The 17,135-nt window shown below is 51.6% G+C and overlaps 1 protein-coding gene across 2 annotated transcripts; it reads left to right on the top strand.

The window, feature by feature from the left end:
- The first annotated feature begins 366 nt into the window (after nt 1-366).
- On the top strand, nt 367-12,070 carry LOC149430880 (uncharacterized). Of its 2 annotated transcripts, none has more exons than XM_089665962.1 (2): nt 367-542; nt 8,864-12,070. In XM_089665962.1, the coding sequence occupies exon 2, from the start codon at nt 8,882-8,884 to the stop codon at nt 11,255-11,257; it is 2,376 nt and encodes a 791-aa protein (XP_089522088.1). In that variant the 5' UTR covers nt 367-542; nt 8,864-8,881; the 3' UTR covers nt 11,258-12,070. The 2 variants fall into 2 exon arrangements, with proteins under 2 accessions (XP_089522088.1, XP_089522087.1); XM_089665961.1 differs by lacking the exon at nt 367-542 and adding an exon at nt 5,788-5,937.
- Nucleotides 12,071-17,135: the final 5,065 nt, after the last annotated feature.

Genomic DNA, 17,135 nt, shown 5'->3' with positions numbered 1-17,135 from the left:
TCCTATCGGCAGCCCCACTCAGACTGGTGGACACTCCCAACAGAGAATGCAAATAGGTGCCAAGCAAAATCGAATGTTATTAGGCCATTTTCTGTCCAGGTCGAATGTTATTCATTTATAAGAATAGCATAAATTAAGGAAAAATACCGCATTATGGCCAATAGATGGAGCTGATGCTCAGAGGAGATAAGTAGTTATTTCCTCCGATCATCGGCTCCATCTAGTGCAATTCATTTTTAAGTGGCAGCCCAACGTACATGCAGTGTAGCACATGACAATGCCTGGTGATGTATTCCTGTACAATGTGGTGCCCGAAAAAAAATGGTGCAAGTCCTATTTTGTGGTTGTTTTGGTGCGTCTTGAAAAAAAGTGGGCTGCCGTAACACAGTCTTATTGGTGGAATTCTGATGTAATGCCGTTGTTGATGTTGATGTTTGTCCCCCGCAGTGGCAAACCGTGTCCTGAGCCGGAGGCACCAGCTAGAGCTAGAAGGGTACACCTACCCGCTGGAAGTGAGCCGTCCGCAGTGCCAAAGGACTCAGGTAGGTGCTGGAGTGCCACAGATGTCTGCTGTCCACACACCGACCCTGCCACCATTGCTGTTCTCTGTTTTGCTGCTGCAGGGGAGAGGGTAGGATCAGGGGCGGACTGACCATTTGGAAACTCGGGCACTGCCGGAGGGCCCAGGGTCAGTAGGGGGCCCCATGAGATGCCCCTGGTACCTTTTTCATAGGCTTTTTTGAGTTTGGGTAAGGACACAGGGGCCCCATGATCCCCTATTGCCCGGGGGCCCCATGAGTTGTCAGTCCGCCCCTGGGTAGGATACATTAACCATTTCAAGTCTGGACACTTTCCCCCCCTTCCAGTCTGGACACTTTCCCCCCCCTTCCAGTCTGGACACTTTCCCCCCCTTCCAGTCCGGGCACTCCCCCCCCCCTTCCAGTCCGGGCACTTTTACCCCCCTTCCAGTCCAGACACTTTTACCCCCCTTCCAGTCCGGACACTTTTACCCCCCTTCCAGTCCGGACACTTTTACCCCCCTTCCAGTCCGGACACTTTTACCCCCCTTCCAGTCCGGACACATTCACCCCCCTTCCATTCCGGACACTTTCCCCCCCTTCCATTCCGGACACTTTCACCCCCTTCCAGTCCGGACACTTTCCCCCCCTTCCAGTCCGGACACTTTCCCCCCCTTCCAGTCCGGACACTTTCCCCCCCTTCCAGTCCGGACACTTTCCCCCCTTCCAGTCCGGACACTTTCCCCCCCTTCCAGTCCGGACACTTTCACCCCCTTCCAGTCCGGACACTTTCACCCCCTTCCAGTCCGGACACTTTCACCCCCCTTCCAGTCCAGACACTTTTACCCCCCTTCCAGTCCCGACACTTTCACCCCCCTTCCATTCCGGACACTTTCCCCCCCTTCCAGTCCGGACACTTTCCCCCCCTTCCAGTCCGGACACTTTCACCCCCTTCCAGTCCGGACACTTTTACCCCCTTCCAGTCCGGACACTTTCCCCCCCTTCCAGTCCGGACACTTTCCCCCCCTTCCAGTCCGGACACTTTCCCCCCCTTCCAGTCCGGACACTTTCCCCCCCTTCCAGTCCGGACACTTTTACCCCCCTTCCAGTCCGGACACTTTCACCCCCTTCCAGTCCGGACACTTTCCCCCCCTTCCAGTCTGGACACTTTCCCCCCCTTCCAGTCCGGACACTTTCCCCCCCTTCCAGTGCGGACACTTTCCCCCCCTTCCAGTCCGGACACTTTCCCCCCCTTCCAGTCCGGACACTTTCATCCCCTTCCAGTCCGGACACTTTCACCCCCTTCCAGTCCGGACACTTTCACCCCCTTCCAGTCCGGACACTTTTACCCCCCTTCCAGTCCGGACACTTTCCCCCCCTTCCAGTCCGGACACTTTCACCCCCTTCCAGTCCAGACACTTTCACCCCCTTCCAGTCCGGACACTTTCACCCCCTTCCAGTCCGGACACTTTCATCCCCTTCCAGTCCGGACACTTTCACCCCCTTCCAGTCCGGACACTTTCACCCCCTTCCAGTCCGGACACTTTCACCCCCTTCCAGTCCGGACACTTTCATCCCCTTCCAGTCCGGACACTTTCACCCCCTTCCAGTCCGGACACTTTCACCCCCTTCCAGTCCGGACACTTTCACCCCCTTCCAGTCCGGACACTTTTACCCCCCTTCCAGTCCGGACACTTTCCCCCCCTTCCAGTCCGGACACTTTCACCCCCTTCCAGTCCGGACACTTTCACCCCCTTCCAGTCCAGACACTTTCACCCCACCCAGACATATTATTATTATTATTATTACACAGTATTTATATAGCGCCAAAGGGTATGCTCAGCGCTGTACAATAGCAAGGGGGACAGAACATGAGACAAGACAGTAACAATACAATACACGAGGGGTTCGAGGGCCCTGCTCCTTGGAGCTTACAATCTAGGAGGGAGGGGAAGGTGGTACAGGAGGAGATGGCTGTGGGGGATGGAGTGGTGGGAGGAGTGGAGGAGGTTAGTTGTTAGGTGAGGTCGGGTGTTAGGTGATGTTGGGGTAGGCTTCCCTGAAGAGGAGGGTTTTTAGGGTGCGCCTGAAGGTGAGGAGGGTAGGTGACAGTCTGATGGATTGGGGTAGGGAGTTCCAGAGGATGGGGGAAGTCCTAGAGAAGTCCTGCAATCGGGCGTGGGAGGAGGAGACCAGGGAGCTAGAGAGCAGGAGGTCCTGTGAGGAGCGGAGGCCACGGGTAGGGTAGTATTTGGGTATCAGGTCAGTTATGTAGTTTGGGGCGGCGTTGTGAATGGCTTTGTAGGTCAGAGTTAGCAGTTTGAATTTGATGCGTTGGGCAATCGGGAGCCAGTGAAGGGATTGGCAGAGGGGGGTGGCGGATGTGGAGCGGTTGGTGAGGTGGATGAGTCTGGCCGCTGAGTTCAGGATAGACTGGAGTGGGCATAGCGTTCGTTTGGGTAGGCCGGTGAGGAGGGAGTTGCAGTAGTCCAGGCGTGAGATGATGAGGAAGTGTACGAGTTGTTTGGTGGTGTCTGTGGTGAGGAATGTGCGTATCTTGGAGATGTTGCGGAGGTGGAGCCTGCAAGATCTAGATAGCAGTTGGATGTGGGGTAGGAAGGAGAGGTGGGAGTCCAGGGTGACACCCAGGACTTTGGCGTGTGGGGTGGGAGTGATGGAGGCGTTGTTAGTGGTGATGGAGAGGATGGGGGGGTTTAGACCAGGAGCTCGGTTTTGGATAGGTTAAGTTTGAGGAAATGGAGCGACATCCAGTCTGATATGTCGTTTAGGAGGTGGGCGATGCGGGCAGAGAGTGAGGGGGTGAGTTGGGGGGTGGAGAGGTAAATTTGGGTGTCGTCAGCATAGAGGTGGTAATTGAAGCCGTGGGAGTGAATAAGTTTGCCAAGGGAGGAGGTATAGATGGAGAAGAGGAGGGGCCCGAGGACGGAGCCTTGGGGGACCCCAACAGAGAGGGGGAGGGAGGGGGAGGTGGCAGTGTTGTAAGTGACGCTGAAGGAGCGTTGGGAAAGGTAGGAGGCGAACCAGGAGAGAGCAGCGTCCCTGATGCCAAGGGAGTGCAGTTTGGCAAGGAGGAGAGGGTGGTCAACAGTGTCGAAGGCCGCGGAGAGGTCAAGGAGCAGGAGGATAGAATAGCGGCCATTGGCTTTGGCAGTTAGCAGGTCATTGGTGATTTTAAGTAGGGCGGTTTCGGTGGAGTGCAGGGGGCGGAAGCCAGACTGTAGGGGGTCAAGGAGGTTGTTATCAGTGAGGTGGGTGCTTAGGCGATTGTAGACCTGGCGCTCAAGGAGCTTGGAAGTGAAGGGCAACAAGGAGATGGGTCTAAGGTTGTTAAGGTTAGTGGGGTCAAGGGAGGGTTTTTTGAGTATGGGGGTGATGTGTGTGTGCTTTAGAGGGGAGGGGAAGGTGCCTGTGGAAAGGGAGAGATTGAAGATGTGGGTAAGGGAACGGATGATGGAGGGGGGGGGTGACTGGAGGAGCTGTGAGGGGATAGGGTCCAGGGTGCAGGTGGTGAGGCGGGCTTCAGTGAAGACCTTAGAGACCTCCTCAGAGGTAGTTGGGCTGAAGGAGTGGAGTGTTGGGGAGGTGATGGTGTGCGGGGCAATGGGTATAGTGGGGGGTAGTGTGGCTATGAGGTCGGGAGAGGGGAGGGTAGGTGGGTTGGAGGAGGGCGGGAGGCTGGGTGGAGAGGTGGATTGTGAGTTAACAATGTCCTTACGGATTGCGTCAATCTTCTTCTGGAAGTGAGTGGCAATCTCGTGGGCGGTGAGTGAGGTGCTGGGTGGAGGTGGTGGGGGGGGGGGGGAGAGCAGGGATTTGAAGGTGGAGAAGAGCCGATGAGGACAGGTGGAGAGGGTGTTGATAAGGGTTATGAAATAGGCTTTCTTGGCGGCGTGGAGGGAGGTGGTGTAGGCGAGGTAGGCGGCTTTATAGAGGGAGAACGCGGGAGGGGATCTGGTTTTGCGCCATAAGCGCTCCAGCGCACGACTGCATAGTTTGAGACATTTTGTGTGGTCGGTTTGCCAGGGTTGAAGCGGTCGGGGTCTAATGCTGCGAGTGGTTAGGGGTGCCAGGGAGTCAAGGGCAGCAAGCAGTGAGTCGTTGTACACAGTAGTGGCCAGGTCAGGGCATGACAGAGGGAGGATAATGTCATACAGACGGTCAGCTGCCGGGTGGAGATGGGTCGGGTTCAGATTGCGGAGGTTGCGGGTGATGGTTAGACGCTTCGGGGGGGGGGAGTTGAGGGAGGGGGAGATGGAGAATGTGAGGAGGTGGTGGTCAGAGAGAGGGAAGGGGGTGTTAGTGAAGTCGTGGGGGGTGCAGAGGTTGGAGAAAACTAGGTCCAGGGTGTTTCCGTTGGAGTGGGTGGAGGACTGGGTGTGCTGTGTGAGCACGAAGGAGGAGGTTAGAAGGAGGAGTTGGGAAGTCGCCGGGCTGTTGGCGTTGATCGGGATATTGAAGTCGCCTAGGATGATGGTCGGTAGCTTGGAGGAGAGGAAAAAGGGAAGCCAGGCGGCAAAGTCGTCAAGGAAGGGGGATGCGGAGCCAGGAGGCCGATAGATTACCGCAATCCATAGGGGGGTGGGGAGAGAAGAGCCGGATGCAGTGGACCTCGAAGGAGGAGAAGGATAGGGAGGGAGGGTTAGGGAGGAACTGGAAGGTGCTCAGCGGTGGTAGGAGCATACCGACCCCTCCCGCCTCTGCGTCCGCTCGGTCTGGTTGAATGGGCCCAGACGAGCCCTCCATAGGAGAGGGCAGCAGGGGAGGTGGAGTCAGTGGCTTGGATCTAGGTTTTGGTAACCGCTAGGAGGTTGAGGGAGTGGGAGACAAAGAGGTCATGGATGGCGGTGAGCTTGTTGCAAACCGAACGGGCGTTCAGGAGTGCAACCGAAAGGGGAGGGGTGGATGTGGGGAGGAGGGGGACAGATATGAGATTGAGGGGGTTGCGGTGTTTGGCGTGTGTAGGGGGTGCCGGTTGGGGGAGTGGGGAGATGGAGGGCCAGGGTTCGGGGAGATGTCACCGGCGGTTAGGAAAAGGAGGAGGGTGAGAAAGGTGGCATGGGAATGGGAGGTGTGGGAGCGCTAGGGTCGGTTGGTGGTGGCTTGTGCATCGGCGGGGGAGTGGAGTAGTATGAGGAGGTGGTGAGAGCCGTAGAGGGGGGAGGGAAGAAGTGAGGATGCGATGTAGAGGTGTTTTGGGGGAGTAGGGGAGTAGAGGGAGGTAAGTTTGGGGATGGAGGAGAGGAGAACGAGGAGGAGGCGTGCAGGTGGCATGCTAAGGTGGGCAGAATTCTGATCGGGTCGGAGAGGAGGGAGGTTTCGGTCATGAGGATGGGGAGAGTCCGTTATGCCGCGTCGGAGTTCATCAGTGACCGATCGTAGGAGACATACAACCCAAAATGTAAGCAAGCAAAAACAACGGAGCACTCATAAATATAATGTATACATAGAAGCCCCACATTTGGTGAATTCAGATGGTGAAACTGCATGTACATGCAATCTAGGTGAATGCTGGCAAAATTGAATGTTACTGGGCCATTTTCTGGGCCATTTTCTCTCCAGGTCAGATGTTCTTCATTCATCAGGAAAGTGTAAATCGGGAAAAATACAGGATTATGACAACCAGATGGAGCTGATGGCTATAGTGAATATATATTTCCTCTGATCGTCACTTCTACCTAGTGGTCATAATGTGATTCCCTGATTCATTCTATTCTTATAAATCAGTGGTCTCCAAACTGCAGCCCAGGGGCCGGATGTGGCCCTTTGCTTGCTCCTATTTGGCCCTTTGGGCAATATTCCTACCACTGACATCACCAACAGGGCATAATTCCTGTCACTGATACCAACAAGAAGGCACTATTCCTACCAATGACCCCAACAATGGCACACTATTCTTCCCATTGACACCAACAAAGGGGGACTGTTCCTTCCCCTGGTCCCAAAAATGGGACAATATTCCTCCACTAATACCATGATGGGGCATTGTTTGCTCCCATTAACTCCCATCTATTCTTATAAATCAGTGGTCTCCAAACTGCAGCCCAGGGGCTCGATGTGGCCCTTTGCTTGCTCCTATTTGGCCCTTTTGGCACTATTCCTACCACTGACATCAACAACAGGGCATAATTCCTGTCACTGATACCAACAATAAGGCACTATTTGTACCAATGACCCTAACAATGGGGCACTATTCTTCCCATTGACACCAAGGATGGGGCACGGTTCCTTCCCCTGTTCCCAAAAATGGGGCAAATTTCCTAGCAGTAATACCAACGATGGGGCACTGTTCCTTTCCCTGGTCCCAAAATGGGGCAATATTCCTCCCTCTAATTCCAATGATGGGGCATTGTTTACTCCCATTAACTCCCATCTATTCTTGTAAATCAGTGGTCTCCAAACTGCAGCCCAGGGGCCGGAGGTGGCACTCAATAAGGCACTATTCCTACCAATGACCTCAACAATAGGACTGTCACGAACACTGATGGTGACCTCTAGTGGCCCACTGGCCAGAGTCCCCCCAGGGGAGGAGTCTAAGCCCAGGTCTGCTGGTTCACCAGAGCCCCTGATGGTGGGGATGGACTTGAAGCAGACCAGGACCAGGTCGCGACCCCTGAGTGACACCAACCGTGGTAAAGGTAACTGCCAATGGCGTGTAGCGGGTAGGAGCCAGATGTGAAGAGGTGTGACGTGGTCAGGCAAGCCGGGTAGGTAACAGCAAGGCAGACGGTACAGATCGGTAGACAAAGCGTAATTGGGTCACAAGCCGGGTTTGGTAACAGGGGGTCAGACAAAGGGAGCAGGCAGAGGATTGTCAGGGCGAGCCAAAGGTCGGGGCAGGAGAAGACAGCGGTATCAGGTCCAGGCAGGGTCAGCAACAAGGCAATCAGCATACAGGAAGAGCAGGAACACAGGAACAGGGAGAAGACCATCAGGCAACTTGTGTCTGTGCAGGGCTGGTTTAAGTAGCCCGCCCGGCGCTGACAGGCACGCCTGGGTCCTAGTGGCTGCCCAGCGCCATCATAGGTGACAGGCGCACCTGGGTCCTAGTGCCCGCCTTCCTGCATGTCTTGCCGGACACCTACGCATGTGCAGACTCATGCGTCGCGGTGGTTCCTGACAAGGACACTATTCTTCCCATTGACACCAACAATGGGGCACTGTTCCTTCCCCTGGTCTCAAAAATGGGGCAATATTCCCCCCACTGATACCAATGATGGAGCATTGTTTACTCCCATTAACTCCCATTTATTCCGGATGTGGCGCTTTGCTTGCTTCTATCTGGCCCTTTGGGCACTATTCCTACCACTGACATCAACAACAGGGCACAATTCCTGTCACTGATACCAACAATAAGGCACTATTCCTACCAAGGACAATAACAACGGGACACTATTCTTCCCATTGACACCAATGATGGGGCACTGTTCCTTCCCCTGGTCCCAAAAATGGGGCAATATTCCTCCCACTGATACCAATGATGGGACACTATTCCTCCCACTGATACCAATGATGGGGCACTATTCCTCCCGCTGACACCAATGATGGGGCACTATTCCTCCCACTGACACCAATGATGGGGCACTATTCCTCCCACTGACACCAATGATGGGACACTATTCCTCCCACTGACACCAATGATGGGGCACTATTCCTCCCACTGGTACCAATGATGGGGCACTATTCCTCCCACTGATACCAATGATGGGGCACTATTCCTCCCACACTGACACCAATGATGGGGCACTATTCCTCCTTCCACTGATACCAATGATGGGGCACTATTCCTCCTTCCACTGATACCAATGATGGGGCACTATTCCTCCCACTGACACCAATGATGGGACACTATTCCTCCCACTGACACCAATGATGGGGCACTATTCCTTCCCCTGTTCCCAAAAATGGGGCAATATTCCTCCCACTGATACCAATGATGGGGCACTATTCCTCCCACTGATACCAATGATGGGGCACTACTCCTCCCACTGATACCAATGATGGGGCACTATTCCCCCCACTGACATCAATGATGGGGCATTGTTTACCCCCATTGACACCAAGGCATTTTCTATCTTCACTGGCCACAGTCCGGCCCCCTCAAAGTACACTAAACTGGTACTTTGTTTAGAAACTTTGGAGATCCCTGTTATAAATGAAGAACATTTGACCTGGAGAGAAAATAGCCTAGCAACATTCAATTTTGCTGAACTTCACAAAGATCAAATGGATATGCAGTTTCACGGGACGAATAGCTCTGCAATGTTTTTTATAACTACACCCCATAGTGTAAAATCAATTTTTAATAATACTCTTTTGTTATGCAGGTTTCCAAGCCATTGGCAATGGTCCTGAGTCTGGGGGATGTGTCTGCTGGTGCAGTTGGAGGATCAGGTTATTTCCCAGATGACTTCAGCCAAAGAAAATCCAAGGACACATCTACAGACATTGACGATGCAACTCACCTGAATTTCCTTCCAAGTCCATTCAAGAAGACATCTGCCAACAAGGACAGAACACCAGACAGGAACATACCGCTGGCCAGTAATGGGAAACTATCTAGTCACATGGCGATTACCAGCACACAGTATGGAGATGACCGGTCTGAGCCCAGACAACACGACGATAGCTACTTCTCTACTGGATATAAAAACAGACTGTCGTACATAAAACCACCTTTAACCCATAAAGGAAGGCCAGTTCCTGGCTCAGTTGGCTCCAGTCAAAGAAAACCCAAGGACACATCTTCAGATGACTCAACCTCCATCAAAAAACACCCCAGGAGCAAATTAGCAGCTAACCTAAACTTTTATCCTGGACCACCCGAGAAAATACTTGCTGATGAAGACCGAAGAACAGGCAGGAACTCATCACTAGCTAGTAATGGAAAAACAGCTGATGTCTTAGGTTTAGCCACACACACTACATTTGCCAGCACACAATTTAGAGAAGACTTGCCTGGATCCAAACAAACCATGGACACTTTTGCATCTGACTCCAGCTCCAGTCAAAGTAAACCCAAAGGCACGATTGTAGATGAATTCACCTCCAACCCAAAGCATCCCAACAGAACCGATGGAGGGAGATCCGATTTCAACCCTGAGCAACCCAAGAACACATCTACAGATGAATTAAACTTAAAACCAAAACATTCCAAGGGCACCATCAAGGATAGCACCAAATTCAGCTCTGGACAACCCAAGAACACGTCTACAGATGAATTAAACTCAAACACACAACATTCCAAGAGCACCATTGGAGATGTCTCCAAATTCAACTCTGGACAACCCAAAAACACATTTACAGATGAATTAAGCTCAAACCCAAAACATTCCAAGGTCACCATCGAGGATAGCACCAAATTCAGCTCTGGACAACCCAAGAACACATCTACAGATGAACTAAACTCAAACCCAAAACATTCCAAGAGCACCATTGGAGATGACACCAAATTCAATTCTGGACAACCCAAAAACACATCTGCTGATGAATTAAACTCAAATCCAAAACTTCCCAAGAGCACCATTGGAGATATCAGGGGAATCAATTATGGACAATCTAAGAACACATCTGCAGATGAATTAAACTCAAATACAAAACATTTCAAGAGAAACAAAGAAGACAGTACCAAGTTGAACTCTGGACAGTCCAAGAACACCTCTAGAGAGGAATTAAACCAAAACACAAAACTTCCCAAGAGCACCATTGGAGATGTCTCCAAATTCAACTCTGGACAACCCAAAAACACATTTACACATGAATTAAACTCAAACCCAAAGGTCACCATCGAGGATAGCACCAAATTCAGCTCTGGACAACCCAAGAACACGTCTAGAGAGGAATTAAACCAAAACACAAAACTTCCCAAGAGCACCATTGGAGATGGTGCCAATTTCGAGCGTGGAAAACCTCAAAACTCCTCTCCAGATGAATTAAATTTAAATCCAAGAATCCCAGAGAATTTGACTGCAAACTCATCTAATCACTCATCCCTCACGGCAGCCGGACGGCCATCTTCTGGTTCTCCTGCTTTTAATTCTTTGGCAGCAAGTAATCCTCAAAGTCATCTGGACCAAAGCCCACTCTCTACAGATTTCCTTGTGGATCCAGCAGTTCACACCTATGTAAGAGTATTTCTGAAAGACACGATCAAAGGTATTCTGGGTCAGTCTGATGTGGAAATGAAAACAGAGATCGGTGAGGGCTTTAACAGGGTCATCCTGACCGCCAAATCCCCCCATCTTTCCCAGCACTTTTACAAAGCTGCACGTGAAATGTCAGACATCTTTATGAAATGCCAACGTTTTCTCCGGGTTCAAACCATCGACCTGTCCAATATTTCTGCTGATGTGACCAAAGAACTGCAGTTATATCTCTTTTCATGTGACATCTGGTCATCTCCAAATAACAAGAGGCTACAAATGATTGGTCCATCCACAGACATCTCTGAGTTCATGGAGAAATGGACATCAGCTGGGGGTGACTTTGGGAGATTTGTGCATCTACAGGCAGGGATTTCTCCAGGGTCCTCTCGCCCCCCAGCGGTTGGAATGGACAATGTGCACCAATCTACATCCCACGACCATAACAGGACACCTGAAGTCCACACCCAGAGGGGGAGATCAAGCCATCGCAGTGAAGAGTCTGGTGCCAGGGGAGGAAGTAGAGGGCCCGATACAAACAGTCGTAACAAGACGGCTCCTAATGCACCCTCTAAATGAGTTTTTTTTTTAATAGACTGACTTACTATGAACTGACATTAACCAACTCCAGCCAAAACCTTTTTTTTTGTAGTTTTGGACGAAGAGCGTGCTGTTTTTGTAGTCAATGGGGAGTCTTTCTATCACTTTCTGTGTGTTCACTGAGGCAGGAAGTATGAAAATTAATAAAAAAGAGAGCCCATGCACTTATGGATGTGCAATATAATGCGATTAATCCAAACCAAACATTAAAGCGAACGCAGCAGTCCCGAAAATGTGCAATGCCACCATAATAAGAAATATATATATATATATATGTGGGTGTGGCCCACGCATCTAGATCATACATATCATATGTGCATACCCTCTATGTATTGTCAGAGAAATTCATAACATCTATAAATCAAACTTCACACCATCACAGCAGTTCACGGCATGATTGCCATTAATTAACCCCTCGCCTACCGGGCACTTCTACCCCCTTCCTGCCTACACGGCACTTCTACCCCCTTCCTGCCTACAGGGCACTTCTACCCCCTTCCTGCCTACAGGACACTTCTACCCCCTTCCTGCCTACAGGGCACTTCTACCCCCTTCCTGCCTACAGGACACTTCTACCCCCTTCCTGCCTACAGGACACTTCTACCCCCTTCCTGCCTACAGGACACTTCTACCGCCTTCCTGCCTACCGGGCACTTCTACCCCCTTCCTGCCTACAGGGCACTTCTACCCCCTTCCTGCCTACAGGGCACTTCTACCGCCTTCCTGCCTACCGGGCACTTCTACCCCCTTCCTGCCTACAGGGCACTTCTACCCCCTTCCTGCCTACAGGACACTTCTACCCCCTTCCTGCCCACCGGGCACTTCTACCCCCTTCCTGCCTACAGGGCACTTCTACCCCCTTCCTGCCTACAGGGCACTTCTACCGCCTTCCTGCCTACCGGGCACTTCTACCCCCTTCCTGCCCACAGGGCACTTCTACCCCCTTCCTGCCCACCGGGCACTTCTACCCCCTTCCTGCCTACAGGGCACTTCTACCCCCTTCCTGCCCACCGGGCACTTCTACTCCCTTCCTGCCTACAGGACACTTCTACCCCCTTCCTGCCTACAGGGCACTTCTACCCCCTTCCTGCCTACAGGGCACTTCTACCCCCTTCCTGCCTACCGAGCACTTCTACCCCCTTCCTGCCTACCGGGCACTTCTACCCCCTTCCTGCCTACCGGGCGCTTCTACCCCCTTCCTGCCTACAGGACACTTCTACCCCCTTCCTGCCTACCGGACACTTCTACCCCCTTCCTGCCTACCGGGCACTTCTACCCCCTTCCTGCCTACAGAACACTTCTACCCCCTTCCTGCTTACAGGGCACCTCTACCCCCTTCCTGCCTACAGGGCACTTCTACCCCCTTCCTGCCCAGGCCAATTTTCAGCTTTCAGCGCTGTCGCACTTTGAATGACAATTGTGCGGTCATGCAACACTGTACCCATGTGAAATTTTTATCATTTTTGTCTCACAAGTAGAGCTTTCTTTTGGTGGTATTTACTCCCCGCTGTGTGTTTTATTTTTTGTGCTATAAACAAAAAAAGAGCAAAAAATTTGAAAAACAAAAAAAAAGTTTCTTTGTTTCTTTTATAAAATTTTTCAAACAGGTCATTTTTCTCCTTTACTGATGTGCACTGATAAGCGTCACTGATAGGCGACACTGATGGGCACTGATAGGCAGCACTAATGAGGTGGCACTGATAGGCGGCACTGATGAGCTGGCACTGATGATGGGTACCAGGGGCGGACTGACAACTCATGGGGCTCCCGTGCAATAGGGGATCATGAGGCCCCTGTGTCCTTACCCAAACTCAAAAAAGCCTATGAAAAAGGTACCAGGGGCATCTCATGGGGCCCCCTACTAACCCCGTCCCTCGGGCAGTACTCGAGTTTCCAAATGGTCAGTCTGCCCCTGATGGGTACTGATAGTCGGCACTGAAGAGCTGGCAGTGATGATGGGTACTGATAGTCGGCACTGACTGGCGGCACTGTTGGGCACTGACTGACTCTGACAGCCTGAGGAAAGTGCAGCTGAGAACCGTCAATTTCCCAATGATCAGCATGTCATTGGACACGGCTGATCATGTGGTAAAAGGCTGCTGTGATTGGCCTTTTACCACATCACGTGATCAGCTGTGTCCGTAGGACACAGTGATCATGGAGATTGCCGGGGGGGCGCGCAGGAGAGCATGTTCTGGGAGGACGTCATATGACGCCCTCCCAGAACTGGCCGACCGCGGTGCAGCCGTCATTCGGTTATCTGCGGTTGGCAACTGGTTAAAGTGTCAAATGGTGAAACCAGCGCCCGTGCTTGTGTTCCAACTTGATTATGGCGCTTCACTTCTTCAGCTAATTTAAAGTGCTCCACGGTGCTCAAAGGTGCCCCACATGGACCAAAACTCACCCTAAGCAGATGACCATTCCTGCCTCTAAAGAGAGCGCTACTGTGTTTGTTTAACCCTCTGTATAACCGTGTTATACAGACGATTACCTCAACCATCATAGTGTTATAGCTGATATTGCCGAGTTTCCTCTTTCTCTGTACAAAAAGGAGGTGGTGGCAGTGTGAAGGGTTAATTGCGTAATTAACCTGACCCAGTGACAATCGCTCAGGCTGCCGGTACATCGATTGTGGTCCAATTAGCCGGAAAATCGTTGTGCAGGGTGCAGCTGGGTGTGGCAATGTTACGCACGTGACATCGCAGTTTTAGATCGGCTAGTCCTTTGGTCACGAGTTTGGTGAGAAGGGCTGGGGTCTGACGCCGCGATCGTGACATATTGGGGCAGCACAGTGGCTAAATGGTTAGCACTTCCGCCTGGCAGTACTAGGGTCGTTGGTTCAAATCCCAGCCATGGCACCACCTGCCTGCAGTTTGCATGTTCTCCCTGTGCCTGCATGGGTTTCCTCCGGGTACTCCGGTTTCCTCCCATACTCCAAAGACATGCTGATAGGTTAATTGGCTCCTGTCTAAATTGCCCTAATATGTGTATGTATGAATGTGAGTTAGGGACCCTAGATTGTACGCTCCTCGGGGGCGGGGACTGATGTGAATGTACAATATATATGTAAAGCGCTGCGTAAATTGATGGCGCTATATAAATACCTGAAATAAATACATTTTGAGAATGGTCTACAGCACTTTTGGGGCATTCCCAATGAAGTTGATTATCTCCAGGTCCCCGCAGTCTCGGAGTAAATATATCACAAAAAGAACAGGAAGGGGAATCCCATAGTGTAATGCAGACCATACACGGTTGGAATTCCAAACAATTTTTCGTCCGAATATCGAAAACGTTTGCGCGGTAATCCGATGGTTCCATCAAGGATTTCGAAAATCAGCCGACCAAGTCATAAAGTTCACCCCATATGGGATGGGAGTCACTTTGGGTGGGGGGCCCATGGAACCCAGCTCACATTGGACCCCTGTCTCGGCTCCCCACATCCCTCTTATGTGTAAGTCACCCTGTGCCTGTTAGGGGTACAGGGTGATCTGTCCTAATATTGTGTAGACATGTCTAGGAGATAGGTGGGGTGGGGGGTTGTGAATTGTTTGGTGTTGTGTGGCTGCATCCCATTGTTCTATTATTTGTCTTGCTTGGGAGCAAACTATTATGGGATGTATGTGTATATGTGTATTAGCTTAGTGGGGGGGGGATGTCCAGCAGCCCTCCCTCCTGATGGGACTGTCTGCTGGTATGAAGTTTGAATACCTGTGAGTCTTTTGTTACTAAATATAGATTGCCCCGCCCTGTGTCATTATGCAGGGGGGGGGGATTGTCCCCTGAGTGTATATATCTTGTATCTCTGTTCAAATAAATTAGTCTACCGTCTGGATTATTTCAAGATTGGTGTCACTTTGGGTGGGGGGCCCATTGATGGGAGTCACTATGGGTGGGGGGGTCCATGGAACCCAGCTCACTTTGGAGAAGTGGGGAGACCCCTGTCTCCCCACTTCCCTCCCCATATCCCTCTTATGTGTAAGTCACCCTGTGCCTGTTATGGGTACAGGGTAATCTGTCCTAATATTGTGTACAGTCAGGTCCATAAATATTGGGACATCAACACAATTCTAACATTTTTGGCTCTATACACCACCACAATAGATTTGAAATGAAACGAAAAAGATGTGCTTTAACTGCAGACTGTCAGCTTTAATTTGAGTATTTACATCCAAATCAGGTGAACGGTGTAGGAATTACAACAGTTTGCATATGTGCCTCCCACTTGTTAAGGGACCAAAAGTAATGGGACAATTGGCTTCTCAGCTGTTCCATGGCCAGGTGTGTGTTATTCCCTCATTATCCCAATTACAATGAGCAGATAAAAGGTCCAGAGTTCATTTCAAGTGTGCTATTTGCATTTGGAATCTGTTGCTGTCAACTCTCAAGATGAGATCCAAAGAGCTGTCACTATCAGTGAAGCCATCATTAGGCTGAAATAACAAAACAAACCCATCAGAGAGATAGCAAAAACATTAGGCGTGGCCAAAACAACTGTTTGGAATATTCTTAAAAAGAAGGAATAGAATCCCATTGTTCTATTGTTTGTCTTGCTTGGGAGCAAACTATTATGGGATGTATGTGTCTATGTGTATTAGCTTAGTGGGGGAGGGGGTGTCCAGCTTCTATTAGGTAGAAGCAGGATAGGCTTCTTTAAAGAGAAAGGTTTTCAGGGATCGTTTAAAGGTGGATAGATTAGGAGACAGCTGGACAGATTCGGGTAGAGAGTTCCGTAGGATGGGAGACATTCGGGAGAAGTCCTGGAGGTGAGCATGGGAGGAGGTGACACGGGACCTAGAGAGCAGAAGGTCTCGGGAGGATCGAAGAGAGCGGTTTGGTTGATATTTTGAGACTAGGTTGGTGATGTAGCCAGGGCAGAGTTATGGATGGCTTTGTAAGTTGTTAGTATTTTGAATTTTATTCGTTGAGCGAGTGGAAGCCAGTGGAGGGATTGGCAGAGAGGGGTGGAGAACACTGAGTGGAGGCCAGTGGAGGGATTGGCAGAGAGGGGTGGAAGACACTGAGTGGAGGCCAGTGGAGGGATTGGCAGAGAGGGGTGGAGGACACTGAGTGGAGGCCAGTGGAGGGATTGGCAGAGAGGGGTGGAGGACACTGAGTGGAGGCCAGTGGAGGGATTGGCAGAGAGGGGTGGAGGACACTGAATGGAGGTCAGTGGAGGGATTGGCAGAGAGGGGTGGAGGACACTGAGTGGAGGCCAGTGGAGGGATTGGCAGAGAAGGATGGAGGACACTGAGTGGAGGCCAGTGGAGGGAATGGCAGAGAGGGGTGAAGGACACTGAGTGGAGGCCAGTGGAGGGATTGGCAAAGAGAGGTGGAGGACACTGAGTGGAGGCCAGTGGAGGGAATGGCAGAGAGGGGTGGAGGACACTGAGTGGAGGCCAGTGGAGGGATTGGCAGAGAGGGGTAGCAGAAATTGAATGGAGGCCAGTGGAGGGATTGGCAGAGAGGGGTGGAGGACACTGAGTGGGGGGATTGGGAGAGAGGGGTAGCAGACACTGAATGGAGGCCAGTGGAGGGATTGGAAGAGAGGGGTGAAGGACACTGAATGGAGGCCAGTGGAGGGATGGGCAGAGAGGGGTGGAGGACACTGAATGGAGGACAGTGGAGGGATTGGCAGAGAGGGGTGAAGGACACTGAATGGAGGCCAGTGGAGGGATTGGCAGAGAGGGGTAGCAGACACTGAATGGAGGCCAGTGGAGGGATTGGCAGAGAGGGGTGGAGGACACTGAATGGAGACCAGTGGAGTGATTGGCAGAGAGGGGTAGCAGACACTGAATGGAGGCCAGTGGAGGGATTGGCAGAGAGGGGTGGATGACACTAAGTGGAGGCCAGTGGA

This window comes from Staurois parvus, unplaced genomic scaffold (assembly GCF_062004578.1).
Source record: "Staurois parvus isolate SC_StPar_1 unplaced genomic scaffold, SC_StPar_1.0 ptg002435l, whole genome shotgun sequence".
Lineage (NCBI taxonomy): Eukaryota > Metazoa > Chordata > Amphibia > Anura > Ranidae > Staurois > Staurois parvus.
Note: the sequence above shows the minus strand (reverse complement) of the source record. Positions and strands in the feature narration are given on the sequence as shown.

Bases quoted from the DNA above. Each gene is read 5' to 3' on its own strand.
- LOC149430880 (XM_089665961.1), top strand. From the start codon at position 5,884: ATGCCGCGTCGGAGTTCATCAGTGACCGATCGTAGGAGACATACAACC. The intron at 5,938-8,863 runs GTAAGCAAGCAA...TTTGTTATGCAG, and splicing joins GGAGACATACAACCCAAAAT to GTTTCCAAGCCATTGGCAAT.